Genomic DNA, 23257 nt, shown 5'->3' with positions numbered 1-23257 from the left:
TCCAAACCACAGATGACCCTGCTCACGACTAACTCCCAACCACAGATGACCCTGCTCACGACTAACTCCCAACCACAGATGACCCTGCTCACGACCAACTCCCAACCACAGATGACCCTGCTCACGACTAACTCCAAACCACAGATGACCCTGCTCACGACTAACTCCCAACCACAGATGACCCTGCTCACGACCAACTCCCAACCACAGATGACCCTGCTCACGACTAACTCCCAACCACAGATGACCCTGCTCACGACTAACTCCAAACCACAGATGACCCTGCTCACGACTAACTCCAAACCACAGATGACCCTGCTCACGACCAACTCCCAACCACAGATGACCCTGCTCACGACTATCACGGCTAACTCCAAAATATGGACAAGGTCTTGAGGCCATGGTCGGCTATATGTGTGACAGGGGCTTACCGAATTCCTAAGTAGGACATGTAATCTACTGTCTTTACAGATATTTTCCCAAGTCATACATATACACGTACAGCAGGTACCTACAGCAGGCTCTTACAATCAGTACCTTAAAGTCGTTCGACATACATGTAAGTGACTGCACCTTGAGAAAGTGGGTCAAGGCAAAGCCACCAGTTGTTACCTGCATCGTTTATTTTTCACACAAGAATAACAATCACATTTTCTCTCTCTTTCACAATCATTTCTATGAAGGACTGGAATTTGTAACTTATCCAACACCTCTATTTACAGGCCTGTCAGATACTAGTCCTTATCAGAATGCAGAATGACTTACAAATGTGAACAATAACAAGCAAACATTTGGCAAGGTTGATACATAAGTCTAGTTTATTTCATTTTCTCACAGTAAAGAAACTACAGAGTACAGGAAGCATTGTTGGTAAGGTTTTTAGAAAAAAAGTTTGAGACCAAATGACTTACAAACATTATAGTGAAAAAACACTGTACTAAAATATACAAAAGGAATTTGATAAATTCTCTCAAGTTTGATCCTACCCAATACCTGAGATGTTTTTTTTTTACTCCCGAAAGTGGCACAAGAGACCTTAGGCCACACTGAGTAGACTTTTTGGATGACATCCTCTGAACACCCCGAACATTATGCCAGTGCATGCCCCCCAAAAAAGATTCTTGCATGTTAAAATCTTAGTTAACCCTTGCCGACCCCAACCCTGTCTGACATAGATGACATACCAGTAACTGGTGAAAACAGGTGTGCACCCAGGTGTCAGTGTGGCCTTAGGGTAAAAGGAGGCGGATGGGGTAGGGGCAAAATAACTTCCCACCACAAATATAGCAAACTACCTATTACACTTGTTAAACAAGTACATCATGATGGTGCGAATAGCTTCAGAAGACCTTCTTGTTCTGCACATAGGAGTCGTACACCTGTTTTACAGAGCTACATCCACTTTTTTTTTCAAAACTATCAAATATCAGGTTTAATGTCAGGTCTCTATACTACAGTTCTAGTATGGAAATGCTGGCAGATTCGGCATAACTGTTTTCATGTTTCCTTTGCACAGCCATAGCTGTACCCACAGATTATGCCGATGAATGTTAGACATTCAGGCAAAACATGACATAATACAAAATAAACGAAGCAACTGGATCGATGCATTCTCTAAAGAGCAGACGTTTCAGACAGCAGTCAGTCTTTCATAAGTGACTGAAAATGTCAGAATAGTGGATGCTATCTGAAATGTCTGACTATCCATGTTAATATCAAATTGAACTGAACTGATCAAATTGTATCATATCATGTACCCCCTGTTCATTCATGAATTCTATCAAAACATATCAATATCACATGACATCTAAGTAATACTTTAATGTTTAGTGTTGTGTTCTACCATATGACGACAGGCTGAAGGAATGGTCCTGTCTGTTCTTTCATGAATTATATCAAAACATATAAATCCTTAACTGTGACATCTAAGTAACATTTTAATATAATTGTTATGTTCTGCCGTACGATGACATGTTGAAGGACTGGTCCTGTCTTGAGTGCCGGGCTGCCTTCTGCAGCGCAGTCTGCACCATGTCCTGCGAAACCCTCTCCACGTTCCGGTGGTAAACCTGAAGCTTGTCACACAGCTCCATGTGTAGCTGGAAAACATTCAAAATAATCTGATGTCAATGCAATACTGTAAATGCATTTCACTTTGCGTGGTTTTTATTTTGCGTTAAGGAGAAAATGGAGTGTTTGCTGTATTTTTACATTCGCGGCAGACCAAAAGTCACATACTGCTACAGTATTGGACAAAAATGTTTGCAGTGGTTTTAAGTTCCTGGTGAAACGGTCGTCGCGAAAACCGCGAACATTTCTGCATTTACATGAACTTTTCCCTCTAAACTTCTGTGAAAAGACTGGACTGACATACATGTACTTTATATATTTTCATATCCAAAAGACTAATTACTTTGTGTAGCTGGAAAGTCAAGAAAAGCACAATCATTTCAGATCAGGCAGTGCCAATAAAGGATGCCTTTGCAATAAGTTCCAAACGAGAATATAGAAAATTTGCCTCCCCCACAGTGAAAAAAATGGTCAAACCAGGTCTTAACGACCCCTCAAAAGACTGAAGAAAAATGGTGACTGGAACAGAAGAGAGGGATTTAACAGTGTACAATTAGACAGGACTGTGGCTTGTAACTAGAGGTGGGTGGCTTGCCAGGCTTGAATGTACAAGTGCCATAACATTTGTATTTGGAAAGCCCTTTGCAGAAATTTGAGGGCAACATATTGGAATTCCTAAAAAAGTGTACATATTGTTGTGCAACCAAATTTGTATTCAAGTTTCAAAAGTAATTTGAAAGAGCATGCTTTTCTTTTTATCATGGTCTCTTATTTCTGTCTTAAGTTAACATATATCATCATACATAAAGATTTTTCACCTTTAGGTCACACTATTTTAATTTCTTGGTTAACAGAATTTAAAAGAAATGCTAGATTGGAAAATCAACATGAAAACAGAATCTTAGAGGAAAGTTTGTACTCAGGTACATACAATTTCAGGGAGTGAACAGGGTCAGGTGCAAGTTTTTACCCCAGCCTTCTGTTTTCATGATTTTTGGGTTGCTAAAATTTAAAAAAAAATCTGTTTACCAAGAAATTAAATTGGTGTGGCCTTAGGTTTATTCAAGAATCATTAGTACTGTAGCAGAACTCCTGCTGTACCTTGGCATACATGGAGTTTCCCTCTGCAGTTCTGAGTGTGTATAGAAGATGGTCGATGGCTGTGTAAGGTAACCAAACACTGGGGGAGGTGGCATGGAGGGCACTCTGGAACAGAAGCAAGGACAATATACATGTCAACAATGGTTCAGAAGTGCAGATCTGTATACAAGTATACAACTGTTTAGAAGTACAGTTCTGAGAGTGTATAGAAGATGGTCGATGGCTGTGTAAGGTAACCAAACACTAGGGAAAGTGGCATGGAGGGTGCTCTGAAAGTTTAGGAAGGAAAATAAACATGCCAACTATTGTTTAGGTGGCATGAAAGGCACTCTGGAACATATTTTATTATTACTATTAGCAAAGGAAGGTGAGCAACATGCAACAGGCACTACATCAGAAACATAAAAAATTCATATCAATGACATTATTCCTAACACTAGAATTGGCAGAAACAGGTTTCCATCATTAAAATTCTTCATACTAACACTTTTAAGTATCCTTGACTATGTACAAAGTTCACAGGTCATGATCCCTCACCTTTAACCCAAAGTACTCCGTGCCCTTCCCTAACACAGCATCGATGTACTCCCCCACCAGGTGACACGCCTCCTCCAACAGGTCAAAGTTCAAGTACAGTCTTAACAGCTCAGAGGCATTCTTTTCCTGAAAGTGAAAGTGAAGTATGTTACAACAATTTAAGACATCCCTTCATCAACTGTGAAAATATGTTTTCAAATTTAACTTTTTTTAAAAGCTTGTTAGTTGAAGGTTAAACATGAAGGTCACAGATGTTACAGAAGCACAGACCTTCCTCAGCTGTAATTCTGAAGGTCACAAAAGGTTCCAAAAGTACTGAACTTCCTGTGACCTTGCTTTAGCCTTGCTGAGACTTAAGGTGACATCAGGCTTACAGATGATGTTCTGACCTTGTTAAAAACTCTAAAAGTCAAGGTCACAAAAGGTCCAGTCATACTGACCTTGTAAGCCCTGACCAGCCAGGTGGGGAGGGGGGCCCCCAAGGACAGCAGCTTGTTGGCCACACTCTTGTGGTAACCTTTGACCCCCGCGATGTCGAACCTCTCCAGGTAAGTCTGCAACAGCTGCCAGGCCTGATCAGCAGCACTGCAGGAGGGGCAAGACATTTTAAATTTCATTGCATAATAGGTGAAGTGCCTCAAGGTGCAACAGGCCAGTTTTACACTGTAAGTACAAGCTGTGTAAGACAAGGCTGATACAAAATATGCTGTAAATGTACATGTTATTTTGATTCACTCGCTGGGATGTACCCTTACTCTCATCGATAACTATGGCTGTCACTGTCATCATACACAGGTCCTCTGGCTCAGCGTCCCTTAAAGGACTGCCACAATTTCTATATATGGTAATGTGCAAGTCAAGTGACAGAATTTGAACTCTCAATATATCAAGGTCAAAAGGTAGGTTTACTAACCCGTAGACCTAGCACATCGTCAAAGGTGGCAGTAGCCCAGTGGAAAAATCATTCATTCATCTCAAAGCACTGCACTTTGGAAACCGTTTACAAAGTCTAAGTTAAGGCTTACGTGATCGGCTTAGATGTGTGCGTGAAGGGGATGTCGTTGGCTCCCAGCCAATCAAAGGCTTCCTTCTTTCCGCCAACTTTGGGGACGTCTGGGCCACTCTGGGTCAGTCTAACACACCTGGAATATGAAGAGGATTGCTTTCATAATGGGTCTCTTTACACCTTACATGTAACATAACAATTTGAAAGTGGCAGTGTACCAAAGGTCCTACAATGATTTTTAGTCTCTCTACTCTAGACCTAAAATTGTTAAAGAGAGTAATTTGGAAGTACATGTACAAAAAGTAATTAAAAGCTATCAAGATTACAATACAATGCTAAACTTCCTTCCAACACTTAGGTATTCAAGGAGCTAATTTTCAACGACCACAGGTAAACTTTCGCGAGTTACAGACACATGACTTTATTGACACGTGTCTTTACGTGGTCGTTGAAAATTAGATCCTTGTGTTGGAAGAAAGTTTAGCACTGTATTATGATCACTACCAACACAGATGAGCTTCCATGATCACTATCAAGATCGATTCTTAAGATCTCAGGAAACCTCAGTTGTGTGACTGAAGTTTGAGAGGAGACATGAAGCAGACTTACTTGGAGGCCAGTCCCTCGAACACAGGCACCAGGGACAGTCTGAAGGCCTGAGACAGCGACACGGCGTTGTCAAACAGACCTGCCTGCACGAGCAGGGCTACAGTCTCCTCCGCGGACAGGGGCGGACCTGGGTGAGAAATAAAAACATCTGTTCAGCATCTAGGACAATATCTAGCCATAACGTCACCTGAAGTGATACCTGGGTGAATTTCTTTCTCATATATGAAGCTGTGATGTTGTCAGCATGTCTCAGGAATGTATTTAGCTTGTAGCTTTGAGACTAATGCTTCAATTACCCTGAGGAAGGTGACAGACAGTCACCAGAACAAAGTCACCGAAATAAAGTCTATACGATAAAGAATTTCTCATCAAGCGAAGGCTTACCCACAGGCCCAAACTCTTACCTGTAGCATGTGCAGGATCTGGGTCCTTCTGTATGAGGTGCAATCTAGCAAGCACCACCATGTACTCTTTCTCCAGTTCTGACAGCTCCAGGATCTCGACCTGCTTCTTTTCTGAAATCAAAAAAAGGAACACATATAGCAAAGGCTTAGACATCTTTTTTTCAATAGAGTACTGCTTTTTCCATCTTTGGTTCACCCTCTCTTGTCAAATAATGGGTTTAGCCCTCGCTTAAAAAACAAAGACCTACCCACATCCATACATACAAATGTATGAGTACCAAATATCATTACAATCAATCCAGAGGTTCTTAAGTTATGCTAACCAAAAATATCTTGAAACACAAACAGACACACCAAAAGCAATACCCCCATTTTTCATGGAGATTACTAAGCAAACAAACTTGTTTTGGGGATGACATTCTCAGTGTATTGATTGACAGTTAGAAAAGAAAACAAAGAATCAGTCCCTTACTGTGAGGCAGTCTGTGGTCCCCGCTGTAGTCTCTCTTTGGAGAAACACGACCCTCCTCCTAGAGCAAAGCGACAAGGAAGCTTTAATGAACACAAAGAAGTATTTCGCAACATTGAGATTTGATTTGGGAAACAATGTAAAAGAGAAAAGGGTTGGTGCATCATTTTAACCCTTCACCAAATTTGTAGTAGTTTATCTTATACCTTAAATTTAGGCTAGCTCAAAAGAGAGAGGATTAAAAAAGCATAACTTGTAACATAAAACAGGTCAATGTGCTGCCTTGCTCACTTACACAACATTACATAAGCAGTAGCAGGTACTTGCCTCAAAATTAGCTAACAATAGAAAGGAAAGCTATCATATTTTACAACATGTTTGAGAATCAGCAGCTAACATGAAAGAAGTTTTCTTTATGCTGACGGGGGTATCTTTGAACATACCGTAGCGGTCTCTACTCTGACTGGTTTGACAATCCAGGCATATTTGGGGTCTACCAGTCTGAGAGTGTTGATGGCAGCCAAGTAACACTTGGCTTGTTTCTGTAGACTTTTCACACCTGGGAGTTCTCTCCCTAATCTCAGGCCGTACTCGTACATCGTACTGCCAGCTGTGGGGTAAACAACAAACAAACAAAGGTTAGAACACAGCCAGTAACACTTGGCTTGTTTCTGTAAACTTTTCACATCTGGGAGTTCCCTTCCTAGTCTCAGGCCGTACTCGTACATTGTACTGCCAACTGTGGGGTAAACAAGAAACAAACAAACATGGTTAGAACTTAGAACACAACCAGGTAACAATTGGCTTGCTTCTTTAGACTTTTCACTCCAGGAAGTTCTTGTCCTAGTCTCAAGCCCGTACCCTTTCATGGTACATGTACTACCAGCTTGGGGGAAACAAACAAAATAGATGTTACGTCACAACTTATCTTCACCGCAAACTACAATGTACAACTAAAACTAAAAGACTTAAGATAGAATGACAACTAGATTTTATGGATGTCACCTACACAGCAATCATATAAGAAAGAGGAGCAACAAAACACGTCAATCGTAGCAACTACACACATCTATTAACCAGTTAATTTAGAATTCGCTATGATCCGTACCTTTCCTGTAGCTGCCCCTGTAGATGTGGAATGCGTACAGAAGGTCGTAGTAGTTGTGAGCCGTCAGGTCAACTGAGCGTGCACGGGACTCGATAATATATACAACCTGGCAGAAAAGAAGACAGGAACATCAATGAAAACAAAATTCTCAAGCAGAATCAGTAGATCTAAATTTGGTAACCTGTCCTAGGCTAGAGGATTTCAATAAAATCTAATGCAGAACACAAAGCAGTGCACAGTGGTACTATATCTGTAGAGCCGGTATACACAACGTAACCGCCATTCAGATTATCACACCAGCTTCACAGGCACGCTGAGTGGCAGCAGCAGGTTATATTACACTAAACAACCTGTCACACCTAACTTTTGCTCAACCTTGAAGTGAAAGAATTCGAAGTGTTTGGGATTTCAACAAAGCAATAGAAGTTAACCCCGCTTTCTTTTGTGTTTATTCCACCTGTTGATATTGATAGTCATCTGGAACACCCAATTCCTACAAATGACACAACAGTTAAAGAACTCACTTCGTCATGTAGCCCGACATAAGGGAACTCCACAAGTGTCTGGAGCTGCGACCGTTCACACAGGATCACGATGAATTGTCGCAGGCAGTCTTTCCTCCTACAAAACAAACATGTTGGAATTTCACTTCTAGTAGCCCTTCTTTCAGGCTGAAATTATCAGCTCATTGACAACAAGATCAAACTTTAAAGCACAAGATAATACCTACATGCACATCCTGCCAACAAGGCAACCATACATGCACAATCATGAAGGTATGATCTTTTAATAATTTTTTGGAAACCCCTTTAAGTGACAACACAAACATGTACATTGTGCACACAGAGAGTTAAAAAGGGTAAGATTTCCTTTCTTGTAAGATTAGGTCTAAAGTCAACCATGTACCTGATATGTAAAGACCAACACAGACATGAAAATAAACTGAGCACATTTTTGAGCATTCTCCCCACCTTGTGTGATCGGGGTTTGCAGTCATGGCAGCGTAAGCCTCGTTGTTGTGCCCCAGCTCCAGGTGGTACTTAAACACCTTCGACCACAGCATTGGCTGCAATGACACAAAAGACACAAATAAGTGAGTTATGATCATCATCATCAGTCAACGTGCTTATGTACCATCTGGGTTATACAGCCCCTTATGTGAGTTATAGATAATGGTTATCAGGACCTTTAGATTCAGGCTCAGCTTTATTTCTGACCTGGTAAGATAGCAAGTGTAGGTAAATGGGGTTGTGTACGTAAAACTTGGAAAAGAAAATCTTGCAAAGATGTATTGCCACAAGAGAGCTACAAAGAAAAATTTTAGCATACATGTAGATATCGTATCATTCTAAGAAATAAGTAGATAATTATGTACTTAAGAATGTAGTTGATATACTTACAATGTTGGGATCATCTGGCTGAGCCATGCCGATGGCAGAGTTGGCGAGGGAAATGACCAGCTCTGGGACCTCAAACTGCTCCAGCAACCTCAGCACCTGACGAGAGGACAGTAGTGGTCAGTTAAAAAGTTAAATGGTCACTGGACTGCGCCAAATTGCAACAAACTGTTAAAGGCAGTCGCAAAGCAGCGCAAACAGACACCAATTGACATCAATCTGTTGCCTGAAATTGCAAATTCTTCTGAAAAAAAATTTGTAACACTGTCCAACCACTGCAAATTTCTTGTTCCACAGCGGCTTTATTGCAAGCTACAGACATGTGGAGTTTTACTACAAAACAACACACTCTCTGATTGCAAATATATTTTTTTAACAAAACATTTTCTTCATTGTTGTAACTTATATTATAGAATATGCATGAAATACCCAAAAAATGTAGATGTATATACATGGCACAATGCCAGCAGGTAAAATTGAAAGGCACAATTGACAAGCAATGAAATACCTTGACCAGGTACAGCACAGGTAGATGTGGCAGTTCCTGGTCTGTCGGCTGCAGGAGTTTGTTCAGTAGGAAATCTTCATTCCCAACACCATGGACTCCCTACAGTGTACGCATTAAAATGGCATCAGACACTTCTGTACTCAAGTAAAAAGCTAAAATGTTGGGCAACAACAATGAGTTTAAACCCGAGGAATAACAATTCTTATTTCACATTTGTTATGATAAACATCCTACTGACAGTGGGCTATGAGTTCCTCTCCCATTTATACAACATCGAAAACTTCATTCATGACTTTTTAAACTCGTTCTCCCACCCATACCTGTAAGAAACAGTCCATGGCCTTGTGAGGCTCCCCACAGTTCAGGTAAGCCGCTCCCAGGAAGAACCTCCTGCTGGAAGTGTTCCACACACACCAGCTGTCCAGCAGGCGTACAAACTCCTGGGGAGGGGGTGGTCAGAGGTTAGGGGTTCTTGTCCTGCCCTGTAAGTTCTCATAACAACCTAGTCTCACAATGTCAGTACTTAACGACATAGAAAAAGCTGTTCCACACACACCAGCTGTCCAGGAGACGAACATCCTCCTAAAGAGTGACAGCACCAGGGTTAAGGGTTCTAGTCTCATGGTGCTACAGCAATGAACCAATGACGAGTCATCTAAATGTATTAAAACTTTTGAACATATTCTGAGGTAGATGTACATTCAATGGCTGAAGGCATTAGGGGTTAGGGGTTCTAGTCTTATTGTACAAATGTAAACCATGAATGACAAACACTCTTTCTACCTGTAGCTGCAGATACTGGCACTTTGTCATGAGGAACTCTGGGAGGAGACTGCTGGGGCTCATGGGATAGAGCAGCTGCAGTATGTAGAGTACTGCCGTCTGCAGCACCCCGGCCCACAGCGCACACGGGTCCTGGTCCAGGTCCTCCTGTCCAGCCAACAGGCTCCCCAGCTGCTGACCTCCGACCCCGTGTAGGAACAGGGCCAGCAGGGTGCCCTCTGTCATCACTATGGAAACAAGGTCAGAGGTCAAGCATGTATGTAACTTTTTATTGCAGGCATTATGATTGTCTGACACTATGCAAAAGTGATTATGTGCATTTTATTTTATAATGATATTATGTTTGCGCATGCCTAATTACAAATCAAGCTAATATTTTTTTCTTCTACTAAAAAATCAGATTTTAAAGTATGGTTTTTGAGGATATCGTTTATAAACTCAACAAAGATGGAAAAACAATCTTCCTAAGAAATTCCATTCAATTATTGTAAGTAAATAGTTACCACAAAGAAAATAAATTCAATTCATGCAGATGCGCCCACTGTTTTCTGTTACATTTAACTGCATTTCATTAAATATTATTTCATCTGATCCTATTCTATATTTCATTTTATAGTGAGTGTCATTGAGTGAGCGAGTGAGTGAGTGAGTGAGCGAGTGAGTAAGTGAGTGAGCGAGCAAGTGAGTGAGTGAGTGTATATCTTATAATATCATTTCATGTCTTGTTACTTACAGTATCTGGGCAGCCCTGTGCCCAAGTCTGAGATGTCCATAGCCTGTAGCTGCCTCAGGTTCATGTCTCTGTATACAAAGGGCAACATTATGATTGTTAAACAAATACAATCTGGGGTCACACAGCAGCAGGAATATAGCTCACCTGAGGGGTCTGTGAGCTCGAGAGGACATTTTGGGCAGCACTAAGGCAAGTCCTCACAATCACTCTACATTTTTTTACAGATAGTCTGTTGCTTGCAAGTCCCCAGTTCAGTTCAAGTTGAAAATAAACTTGATTCTCTGCCGATTTGGATATTTGGTTATCTTTTGTGATAAACAAATTTAGCCGAAAGTCATTGACAGTGTGATGCTGGCTTTACAACAAGCAATAAATTGTTTGGATTTTAAGGATACTTCACTCTTTCAATGTTGCTTTGAGATTTTTCAAAATAACCTGTATCTTTCTGAACAAAAAGAGACCATCGTTACTTAAACTAAAACACGGTTACTCACAGACTGTTGCTGGGAACATGTGTGTAGGTTGCCATGGCAACCCAGGTGATGACGTAATACACCTGCATCAGCTGGGCTGTCCTGGGAATGAGATCTGACTGGAGCTTGTTCAGACTGTCCTGGGACAGAGATGCCTGTCACACACAAAGAAAAAGGACATTAGCAGAAGTTGGCATGTTTTCAATCCAAGCACTAAAATACTTGTCAAATCAAATTTTAAATGCACATACATATCTTCTCTACAGTTTTACTGTAAATGCTTTTGAGTTTGTTAAGTAGTTAAATGTTCGCAGTTTTCACTGTAACCTGTTCACCGCGAACTTCAGACCACCGGGAAAATGCTTGTTCTGTCTTCTGCCTGCCTACCACGTTTCAACTGCAAACTAAAAAACCACTGCGAACACTCCATTTTCTCTTCACCACAAAATTAAATCAAATCAACACAAACTTAAATGCATCTAGAGTATTTCAAAACGAGATATGGTATCATCTACATAAAAATCTTGAGCCTTTCAATTTCTATGAAATTATTTTTAATATTTTCTGCCAAACATGGGGCCAGGAGGTTTGCAAGGAGACTTACCCTTTGACCCATCCTTCCCATGAGGCCCTGCAGCAGCAGCAGGTCGCGGCAGATGGCGAGCCGTGTCGTTGCGAGCTGCCTGGCGGAACTCTCCAGTACTGCATGTCCCACGGCGCTGCCGAACACATGGTTCAGACTCAGCTGTCTCAGGGGCTCCACAGCTGGAAAAGGGGTGTAATGGTCAATGTTGTGAACAAAAAGAACAGTTGTAGAAAAAAATATGTTTAGTCTAACATTTCAATGGTGACCGTTCAAGGGACAATCAGGGTTTTTTCAGAAAAAAAAACCTGCAACTAGTGGAAGGGGAGCATAGTGAGGGTGCGGAGTGACCATGCTGGGGATGGTGTGGAGTTTCAGAGAATTTTAAGTTAAAATGGGTCAAAGTTGAAGACTGGCCACATGTGACCTAGTAGCATCCCTATTCAATCTGAATAGACAACGCCTGGACAGTAGACAGGTAGAACTGCCACTACAGACAGGATTCAAAATGCTTTAATTAATGGGAAATAAGGGACCACCAAAAAGTGCCAACAATAGCCAGGTGGTCATTAGCAGAGGCGTTCACCAGTGAAAGTTTGACTGTACTTTTTAAGAGCTTTTTCCAGTGTCTTTCAATAGTCGAAGTGAAATCAGATTTAAGCAAACAAACAAACAAACAGACCTAGATCAGGCACAGCGAGATTCTCAGGGTCGCCTCCTGTCACATCCATGGCCTGCAGTACCGTGTCGATGGCCCTGGGGGCGTCGATGATGGTCTGCAGGCTGGACTCCAAGGTGCTGATGACCTCAGCTGAGGACTGGTCCACATCTCTGCAACAGGAGGGGGGCAAGGTTAGATTTTATTTAATGATGTCCCAAAACTTTTTCTTACATCCATCTTTCAAAAAGTTCCAAAGAAGCTGCTAGGTGGCCCAAACTTACTCTCCCTCCCAAGGGCTATCTGCCACTGCAAAATCATGACCATAGCATGTCCAGCAAACGCAATATCAAAACTGGAAGTTCACCTGCAGTACTACAGCAAGTCCCTAGGGGGGCCAAAATCTAATCTAGAGGGCTTGTGCAGTGCAGTGTGAACCAGCCAGAATTGCCCTGAGAAAGTTAACAGATGGCCACAGAAACGTTGGTGGAATAAATCAGTTGGTTGTGTACAACGAGACTTTGTCTTTTTATTCAAAGAAAGAACTAGTTTACCCAGCCTTAGAGATGAAGTAGTTGACCATGTGTTTCCATGAGGTTCCGGTGTCTAGGATATTACAACAGGCAGAGACCCTAATTCAGTCCTCATGGGAGATTTGATCTTTTGAGTTTTGTCTGTTTGGAAACAGAGAAAAAAGGACTTTACCCGGCCTCAGAGATGACATTGTTGACCAGCGGCTCCACGATGTTCTGCGGCGTCTCCAGGTGGAACAGGTCCTGCTCTACGGCCGACACCACGTCCGGCGTCAGCTGGTCACGGATCAGCCGCAGACAGTCTCCGAGTAGGACTATGTCTCGGCACAGCTTGTCATCTGTGTATTAAAAGTAAAGGTGCACAGGTAAGTTAACAGCAGTACACGGGACTAAAAGCTAGAGAAATTTCCCTCTTGTCATTTGTACAAGGGAAGAGGTGTACAGGTTCACACCAGAGGTATATCAATGACCAGGTGGTCCTGATGCAGAAGTGGTCACTAGACAGTTTGACTGTATATGACTGACCAGGTGGCCATGGTCATTACGTAGAGGTGATCACTAGACAGCCTGACTGGATACTGTAATTCACTTTATCATGACGGTAGCAAAATCTCAGTGTAAGGCAAATGGACATTTTCACTGAACTTTAACTTCACGGTGGCGGCAAGTGATGTACAGAACGGAGTTGTGAAGGAATCATAAATATGATAATAACAGGTACAGAGGTGACTGTGAAAACAGAGAACATAAAGTTACAGTGAAAGAAACAAGAATCACAGTATCAATGGCCAGGTGGTCGCCTGTACTGGTTTGACTGGTTAGATTTCGACAGAATACCACAGCTTCCTTACCTGCGATGTTGAAGGGAGCGGCGGACAGGTGCTGCGGCTGGCAGACCCCCTGCGGAGCCAGGTACAAGTGTTCTACTCCATCACAAGGTCGCAGGAAGGACACAGCTCCCTGCAGAGGAAAACAGAGAAATCCTTTAGATTGAAACTTACTATAAATTCATTTATTTTTCCAGGATTTTAACTTTGTGATAGGAACTGAAAGGAGGTTTTTGTAGTGTTTTAAGTGATTCCATGGCAAAATATTGGAGTTGCTTTTACCTTCTTGACCAGACACACCATAGCAGTGTCCTCATCGCTGTAGACCCCCACTGGTCGTGCTGCTACCTGGTGGTACTGTGTGCAGCACATGTAGAACTTGTTCCAGCTCTGCAGCTGGACCTGGTAGTACTCCTCCTGTTGTACCTCGTACTCTGTCACGGCGTTCTGGATCTGAACACAGCAAACACATGACAAGATTATGATAAAACTATTCATTTTGCTAACTTTCAAAGAATTCTTGGGGCATTGCTTCTACTAACTCCTCCTTCATAAAATAACACATATCAGCATTTCGCATGCTTTGAACATCACAAAGAAGCTTTTCTTTAATGCAAGCCATGTACAGCAATTTGAATGACAAGCAAAAGAACAGGGACATAAAGAAGGAAGCCTGGGTGCCATCCTAGGTAGTTTTCCGCGGCTCCCATACTCTTCATTTAGATGAGAGTATGGATTCGAAGCCATATGAATAACACCACTTATCTAAGTCTAGAGTGAGTTTGACTTTAAACATAACTACTAAAAAAATTCAACAATATGTCTTTTGTTCTTGAAGTTAACATAACAACTGCACATGACTTTTCCTGACCTCTGACTCTACCACCAGTGAGACTTGTTCCTTCAGCACTGCTGCTGACAGGTCTGCTATCACATCAACTGAGCGCCGGTAGATCTATAACAACATTGTAAGGTACATGTATTCATATCAAACATGTTTGGGGCAAATAAATAATACTTTGTGTTTATTTCATTACTATATACTCATTATTATCATTATCTCATTTCCTTGTATCCTTGCAATTAGCCTCCGGGCATGAATTTGCAATAAATTTATTATTATTGTTATTAAAATCTAGGCAAAGCTTAGTCACGGCATGTGTGTGAAGTGGTAAAACATTATATCAGAAGAGGTCTGCACCTGTAACTTAGTGTAAGAGCCAGTTTTCGGCATAACAAACCAGCTTTGCATGCAGTATTTAAGTTAAGGCACAAAACATTGTCACTAGTTTCAATGATACATTGTGGACCATAATAAGACATCATTTCCTAACCTTAAAGGGTAGGTTTGTGCCCAAACATGAACATTTCAACTTTACTCACATGTAAAGCCTTGGCGATGGTCTGTAACGAGAACCTCCCTGGGTGGAAAATGTGTTCAAGATAGGCTTCCTGTTGGAGGAAAATAAATAGAGCCTGTGAGAAACATAAGCTTCAAAGGTGATATGTTTCACAGTGTTTTTAAATACACGCAATCACTGAATAGGGTCTTTTACTGGTTCAATACATAGCATAGCATAGCAGGACATACATTTACATGCATATGTTATGCATGAATTGTTGAAAATTAAATAAGAGTTAACAAAAGTTAATAGATGGTAGATGGCTGCTTCTTCGCTTCCGAAGATCACTGGGAAGGTTGTCCTCCTCTGCAGGCTCTTCTGTGGCTGTGTAGCCCAATCCTCTTCTCCATCGCTGTAGGACTTCCTTCCCGCCTGCGCTCCGTCTGCTTAAAGTGAGGATCAGTGCGCGCCAACCAACCTCACTCTTTAGGCCCAGGGACATTCCACAGTGGCTCAGCAGGCTAAGACGGCTGTGGCGACCGCAAGGCTGTAGGTGTTACCCGGACCCTCCTTTAGCGACTATCCAATCTCCACCCCCAACAAAAGTTGATAGAAGTTAATAAAAGATAACTAAATGATGTCAATACTCACACTCGGGTCCTGATGGTTTGGCACAGTCACCTCTGGGCTGACTGCTGGCTCCAAGATGACCTGACTCCAGCCCTGCTGACCAGCCTGGCCACTGAATGGAGAGATAAGGAGGGTCAATGTCAAATAAAACACTTTCCAGCTCTTGTACCAGCAAAGATGTGGCTCAGGGTGGACTGCAGAGGGACATTGTTTAGGGTGATAACATGCCGCAAAGTTTACTGAAAATGCAATATCAGTTTGTATATCATTCAAGGACATTTAGGTGTAGTTGTTTGCTGCCACTTATGCCTAAGAGTAAGAGGAACATTTTTCCCATTTATTGCACACGCATGCATAGTGGTGTGGATCTAAACCCGAGTTTAGGTTCAGGTTCGGACTCGAGTCCAGAGGTTTAGGTTCAGGTCCGGACTTGAAAGTCCGGACCTGAACAATAATTTTGGAATATTTTTTCGTGTTACATGTAAAATTGCATATTGGCAGATATTTTACACGTAATTTGAAAACTATATATACGGAATTATATACAGTCAGTAATTAACACAGAGGTTCAGTTATAAACACAAAAACAGCAATGTTTTAATATTTTTCTAGTGCAAATTTCACGATTTAAGGAAGGTTTAAGATGGTTTAAAACAAAAAGGAGTGTATGAGTGAGAGAATTTTTTTTCAAGTCCGGACTTGTTTCCAGACGTTTAGGTTTTTTTGGACTTGAACCTAAACGTTTTACAAGTCCGGAACCGGTCCGGCCGGACCGATCCGCACCACTACGCATGCACAGGCATGCACACACACACACACATGCGCGCACGCACGGGCGCACGCACACACACACACACAAACACACACTTCCTGTCAATAGACCTTTGCAATGCAGTGTTTGAATAAGACTTAACTGACCTTTCAATACTGCAGTACCTAGCCACAGTCTCGTCGTAACTGTTGGTCCACACGGTCCACAGGGTGGAGGGGTCCAGGTGGAGGCCTATCAGCTTCTCCTGGGTAAAATACACAGATATATCTGTGTGTTAGCAAAGTCGTCACATCGGAAATTACCTTTGCTATATGTATTTATGTGTATAAGCATGAAACAATGTACATGCTGTCTTAACTAGGACATCACAACTCTATATCTATGTGGTAAGTCTTGAATTATCCAAGGAAATGACTTGTCACTACGTTATTCGTGAGTTCTTCAGGACTGGGCACTGGGCAAGATTCACAGACCTAACATAATGCTCAATCTCACTCAACACCTAAAAATCCAAAATCATGACTCCAGCTAAAGAGATGAGTTTAGTCCTTATTTCTAAACATGACCCTATTCCTGACTGGTTGACAAAGAGTCTTTACACCAAAGAAAACGAAGGAGTGTCTTCAAGATATCAAAGAAGACTTTATTCTCTCACCTGAGGTGAACACAGGGTTGCCATGTGTAGGAAGTGATACCGCCCATCCTCCAGAACTGGCTGTACAACTACAAACTGGGGAGGAACATTCAAGTTACATAAAATTAAGTTACATATAGAGAAAGACAGCAACATCCCAACAACACTGTTGTTTAAACTGAGACATTTTTCTTGTAATAGCATTTAGCAATACCATCTTAACATGCTGCTAAAATCTAGCTACAATAAATATATCTAGTTGTGTCTCATACACTTTGCTATGGATCTGACCAGACCTATTTCAAAACCTACATCTACCTCTAATCAAATAATTAAGGTGATGTAAATAGTTGTCCTATAGCCTTACCATAGACCTGTCGGCGAATGACAGGAAAGCCACCAGGTACAGACTGTGGGTCTGACTGTCATACGCCTTCTGGATCATGTGGCTCTGGCCTGGGAAAGGTTTAAAGTACAAATAAACATGAAATAAAGTAAAGTACATGGTTGTTTGACTGACTATATACAAACTGGATCATTATTTTGTATCCAGATCTACTGGACAAGAAACACTGAATTATGGAGTTTCAAACAGTCTGTTAACAAGATAAATTCAAAATAAGCCAATCTACATATCATGATGACAAGATGGCAGCAAGATCAAATTTTTACTGAGTACAAATGTACTATAATAAACCCAAGGCCTCCACGTTGCAGACATCATACAGATTAACAAGCCTTTTTCATAAATTTTTAAAGGCATGTCAAGGCATTTTAAGTTTTCAAGAAAGACATGGCATTTGATTGTTAAGTTTTTAACTGCCTCCCTGCCTAACTCTGTAACAAATAGGGAATTGGGTGCCAAATGATTACCTCAGAGAGCTGAAGGCTCATACACGGCATGAAAACAAGTACCTGGAGCAGTCTGCTGGTCGATCTTGTCGGCTACGTAGTCCAACAGGTCGGCTTCTGCTACACACTCCTGGTCCTGATGAGGGGACAACAGAGGAAGTAAGTCCAACGGAGGAGAAAAGAGAGGAATGCAATGGAAAAGATGGGAGGATAATATGAGAGAATGGACAGGCATGACATGTACACCAAGTGAAATATCATAGAAAACAGAAAACTGGTGAAGGAAATTGGTTGTCAGATCTTCAGTGGTGCCCTAATGGTCAAAAAGGATAGATGAGAAAGATTCCCGCAGTCTTACATTAGTGGACCACATTGAGCTTTGTTTCTAAAATGCTAAAATGTTCCAGACTCACGTTAGTGGACCACATCCTGAGCTTGTGGTCGCGACACACAGCGAACACGAAGTTGTCGTGACCCAAGGAGTCCTGGCGGTGCACGCAGAGGTCAAGGGTCGCGTCCGAGCTCTCCTGGCCTCCCCTGTACGAACAACACAACTCGTTACAGCAGCCGCATATTTGCAGAAAATAAGGTGAAGGTACTTTAATTCACTTTAAGTTCACGGTAGCAAAATTTCACGGTGTAAAAAAAATTGACATTTTCACTAAACTTTAACTTCACGGTGGCAGCAAGTGATTTACAGAAAGGATGTGTGGAGGAATCATAAATAGGTTTTTCACGGTGATGATAAGTTCACGGTCCAGAAGTGACAGTGAAAACAGTGAACCTAAAGTTACAGTGAAAGAAACAAGAATTACAGTAGTCCCAAAGTCCTTTTGAGGCCGTAGGGGCAGTGGGTTGCTATCCACTGTGTCTAGGGCACGGTATATTTTTGGAAGGCAGAGCCCAACCCTCTAAATTCATTATTTGTAGGTAAACTTTTAAGTGACAAAAAAAAAGGATTTTCAGCCCTGCATCTTCATTGGTCCTCCTCTTTACGAGGTGCAGCAAGCAAAGTTTATTCTTCAGAACTGAGAGAATCTGATATCCCTCTGAATTAGTTTGTTTCTATGAGTTTCTTTAGTGTTGTGATTGGACGACCAATCCTTCTCTTCGTGTCAGGGGTCCAAAGCAGGAGACTGGCTGGTTCTCTACTACATGTACGTGCCACGTGACCCGCGAGACTCAGCCAGCAACTTTTCATTTTCGTGGTGACATTTATTCACCTGGTTGTATTACTTCAGCCAGTAGGTACCCATGTGAGTAATGAGGCTGTTGTAACGCACACGAGACACCTCCTCGAACATTTAGCAAGGTATAGGCCTCCCCCCTATCAACCTACCTGATGACAGAGGGAACCCAGCCTGTCCACAGTCGCTGCATCATGGACGCCTGTCTCAGCTCATGCTCACTCACAATACCTGCAACACAACGCTTTGTTACATACTGGAGGACATAAGAAGAATGTAGCTGTCTCAAGTTGGAAAGCCAGAATCAACCACACACGCAAATTCTTTGTTGACTGTACTGTGCCTTATTTTCTATTCTAAATGTAACATTCTAAATGTAACTTGGTTTTATATACAGTATCTTCAAAAGCAGTACACAACCTACATCAGGATTCAAGACATCACTTGTTCAAAGGCATATGAATATTCAATAAGCATATATAAGTACATCAAACTGAAATTGTATAGCTAACAGGTATTATACATCAAACAAAGTGCAACAAAGCTTATAAGGCTTTTTCAAAAATTAAGTGCACAGCTCAGTGTGGGTGCACAGAATTGCACGTACATTCGGTATCTATAGTCAAACCTGCATTCAGCAACCACCGAAGGGACTGTGGCAAAGTGGTTGCTGAGAACAGGTGGTTGCTCAGGACAGAGTGGTGTTTGATATGTAAAAATGGACGGGACTGTTTTAATGTGGCTTGTGACGGAAGTGGTTGTCTACAACAGGTTTGACTGACCCGGTTTGACTGTATCTTCAAACAATTTAAGCTATGAAAACAACCTGCTTGTTCCACTAACCTTGAATGCCATACTGGGGAAGTTTGACCAGTAAGATGCTTCCTCCGATGGTTGCCATGGCAAAGAGAGCTTCTCCCTCATTGGTCAGCCAGGTGGCTCCCAGGTGCGGGTAGTTGGATGGTGATTGGTTCAGGAGGTGGAAGTTGGCCTCGTTGCGAAGCTCGGCCAATGAGAGGTCAGCAAACACAGAAGGGATTCCGTAGTCTCCCCCATAGTCCTTGTGGATGAAAACAGATACAACATTTTGGTGAGTTTTTGTGAGTGAGTCGCAGTGTTAAACTGTAAATGCATTTGAGTTTGCGCTGGTTTGATTTTGCGATGGTTTGATTTCACGGCAGGGAGAAGATGGAGTGTTCCCTGTGGTTTTGAGTTCACAGTTGAAACAAGCTAAGGTCGTAGGCGGGAATAAGACAAAACAAGCATTTCCTAGGTGATCTAAAGTTGGTGATGAAGAGGTCTACAGCCAACATTAAACCACCGCGAACTCAAATGCAATTGCAATTACGAAGGACAGTTACACCAGCTATATAGATACAGAGACACACCACAGAGTAGATATAGAAAAAAAATGTACCATCCTGGCATGTACGCAACTTGCAAATACTATAGTCTGGACCTGTATCTACGCCACTGCAACTGAACCAGTACCTGAAACTTTCTTGTACCTAAACAGCCCTACACACCACAGAATAGAAAAAAAGACATTGTAGTATCCTTGCTATCCTGCTGAGATGAGGTACGACGATCCTTGCAAATACCTGTCTGTACCTGTATCTAAACCACTGCAGCTTTACCAATAGCTGAATTTTTTTTTACTTCTACACACCATAGAAAAGATATCGAAAAAATATATTGTACCATCCTTGCGATCCTGCTGGGGTGAGGCAACACGATCCTGTGCACGCTGCAGACCGTGGCGAACAGCACGACCACGTGAGCGTGGGTCTCATGGATCCCGACGCACGGCACCACGACGGAGTCCGGAAACCTGATCCGCACCGCGTTCCCGTCCAGGTTAGCGTTACCGGAGAGCTCTACAAGCTCAAGGGTGTCCCCATAGCTCCTCCTGATAGAGAGGGAGAGTACAGCATTGTTTGCAATGTAGGCCACACCAATCTTATTTGTTGCTTATTGGAAATTAGGAAATAATATAAAAGCAGTAAAGCAGAAGAATACTTAGATATACTAAGCAGTAAAGAAGAAGAAGAATACTTAGATCAAAATATTACCATGAAAACGGAGTCTGAGGGCTGTGCTTTGGTGTGAACAGTGAGGGAATGATCATAGAAGTAGTACCGGTATGACGCAAGTTTTCTTTTCAGCTTTCTTCACCGCTAGCGACATTTTATTTCAAACTGACCGAAGAGAATCAAGAAAATAATAATTTGGTGTGGTCGTATGGAAAACTAACTAGGATGGCACCCAAGCTAAGTTTACTGGATTGAGAAGATGAAGGAGTTTGAACTGACCAGTAGATGAGCCTGTTGCAGGCCGCCCCAGCACCGACCCTCCCTCCATCCTTATAACTGAACCCGCCGCCGCGCTCAGGAAGCTTTATATCCTGACTCCCGCCTCCGCCTGGAAACAACAGACGCTGTAAATGACAACTCAAGTCCTGACAACTCACTGTAAATGGCCGCTTTTCATTGAGGTCATGAGGGAAGAGGTACATGTAAGGGTCAGATACAATATAACAGGGATACACAGTCATTTGAGTCTAACTAAAGCCCGGCTGCAACAGAACTGATGAACTCACGTAGACTTGCCCTACTCTTCCGAGTGGCTGTCAACACTAAAGGTAACGTTAAAGGTAAAGTGGTTGAACCTCAGACTTACATGTAGGACAATTTTCATTAGGTAGTAGTGCAGTGCGGCTTGGCTTGGGTGTTGAGTCAAGCACACTGGGTCACCCCTACTCTTCTCAATAAGTGTGCTGGGTTCTTTTCTGTGCAGAGGTTTGATGCTTATCGAAGCTCCCACATACATTGGGCCGAACAAAATACAAACGACATATCGGTTTATCTACTCGGCAGGCCTCTGATACTAGTTCTACTTTCTCTCCCATTTGTCTATGTACAGACTTGCGAATGAACGGCAGCAGGTACTCTATAATTTGGGCAGATTTCATGCAATTTTTGTCTGACTCTGAAACAGTGAAAACTTCAAATTTTGAAAGACCGAATTTATCAACTACTGACATTTAACTTCAATTTAAGACACTGACACTGGCTTAACAAGAAATGTAATCAACAGAAATTTGAGAAGAGCTTTGAGCAAATACTACAATAATACAAAGTCTTTCTTGCGTTAGGTCTTGGTTAAACTCACAAGAAACTTCAAAACATCACCAAATTTTCAGAAGGTGGGGAGGGGGGCAAAACGTGTTCCCGTGAGTCGAGATTTGGACGCTAATTTCACACGTCGTTCGCGACACAAAGCTGGCCGTCGTGAGTTTTATCAACCTTTAGACGTTCCTCGTTTGATCCCACGTACCTAGATTGACGGTTAGCTCCTTCCATCGCTGTTGGTCGCCCAAATTCAGCGGAACTTCGCAGAAACTCAGCACACGTCCCGCCATATTCCTTCCCGCGAACCGCACCACGGGAAGGGAGATCTCCAGACGGAGGGGCGACACCTAGCGATGTATCATAGTGCTGCAGTACAGCAAGCTCAGTGCAGGTTTGAGAGTCAGGCTACTCTCCAAGCGGAGCAGGGGTTTCGGCTGATATGAGGCTGTTATAAGGCGTTTTTGTTGGGCTTTCTACAGTCTAAAGACACGTCAAAAACCAACCGAACCCATGCTCTCTTTGGAGAGTAGAGTCAGGCACCCTGTCCCAGGCTTTATAGATCTTAATACGTCGATGAAGATTAGATCTTAATAGGTCTTTATGTAGACTAGTAGTTTAAAACCTTTATTTTCCTAAATGGAAGGCCCTGTCGGCCAGTACATATACATTTTTTGAGATATTGACCGTTTAACGGTGTGATGTTGCTTATATTTAAGTTATATCAAAAAAGCGTATTAACCGACTGGTGACAGTTGTAACGATTCATCTAGTATGTATATAAGTGATGCTAGGCAATTGCGGTCTACCTCTGTTTGTCCCGATTAAGCTAAATGTCCTCAATAACTATGGTAACGTAACTCAACATTGACTTTGACTTACGTTACCAATGCCATGTGCTTACTAGTATAG

At 42.1% G+C, this 23257-nt stretch overlaps 1 protein-coding gene across 1 annotated transcript; it reads right to left on the bottom strand.

Moving 5' to 3' along the window:
- Positions 1-800: 800 nt before the first annotated feature.
- LOC136429198 (nuclear pore complex protein Nup160-like) lies at positions 801-22680 on the bottom strand. Its single transcript, XM_066419075.1, has 36 exons — positions 22554-22680; positions 21530-21638; positions 20919-21126; positions 20061-20277; positions 19370-19448; positions 18444-18567; positions 18094-18166; positions 17540-17634; positions 17200-17274; positions 16691-16788; positions 15794-15884; positions 15183-15251; positions 14671-14754; positions 14082-14252; positions 13824-13932; positions 13145-13310; positions 12464-12612; positions 11803-11963; positions 11220-11353; positions 10726-10793; positions 9993-10219; positions 9530-9649; positions 9210-9308; positions 8705-8800; positions 8276-8370; positions 7829-7925; positions 7305-7410; positions 6640-6806; positions 6200-6257; positions 5728-5838; positions 5324-5450; positions 4734-4850; positions 4149-4293; positions 3709-3834; positions 3172-3276; positions 801-2099 (listed from the first exon to the last, which is right to left on the bottom strand). Exons 1-36 carry the CDS (start codon positions 22636-22638, stop codon positions 1950-1952), a joined length of 4311 nt encoding a protein of 1436 aa, XP_066275172.1. The 5' UTR covers positions 22639-22680; the 3' UTR covers positions 801-1949.
- Positions 22681-23257: the final 577 nt, after the last annotated feature.

The sequence above is a fragment of the Branchiostoma lanceolatum genome, chromosome 3 (genome assembly GCF_035083965.1).
Source record: "Branchiostoma lanceolatum isolate klBraLanc5 chromosome 3, klBraLanc5.hap2, whole genome shotgun sequence".
Classification (NCBI taxonomy): Eukaryota; Metazoa; Chordata; class Leptocardii; order Amphioxiformes; family Branchiostomatidae; genus Branchiostoma; species Branchiostoma lanceolatum.
The sequence above is the reverse complement of the archived record's forward strand: the minus strand, read 5'-3'. Positions and strand labels throughout refer to the sequence as shown.

Coding starts and splice junctions, on each gene's coding strand:
- LOC136429198 (XM_066419075.1), bottom strand. CDS start 22,638: ATGGCGGGACGTGTGCTGAGTTTCTGCGAAGTTCCGCTGAATTTGGGC. Junction 8,371..8,704: donor AGCCAGATGATCCCAACATT/GTAAGTATATCA, acceptor GTGTCATTGCAG/CCAATGCTGTGGTCGAAGGT. Junction 5,839..6,199: donor GGACCACAGACTGCCTCACA/GTAAGGGACTGA, acceptor TTTTGATTTCAG/AAAAGAAGCAGGTCGAGATC.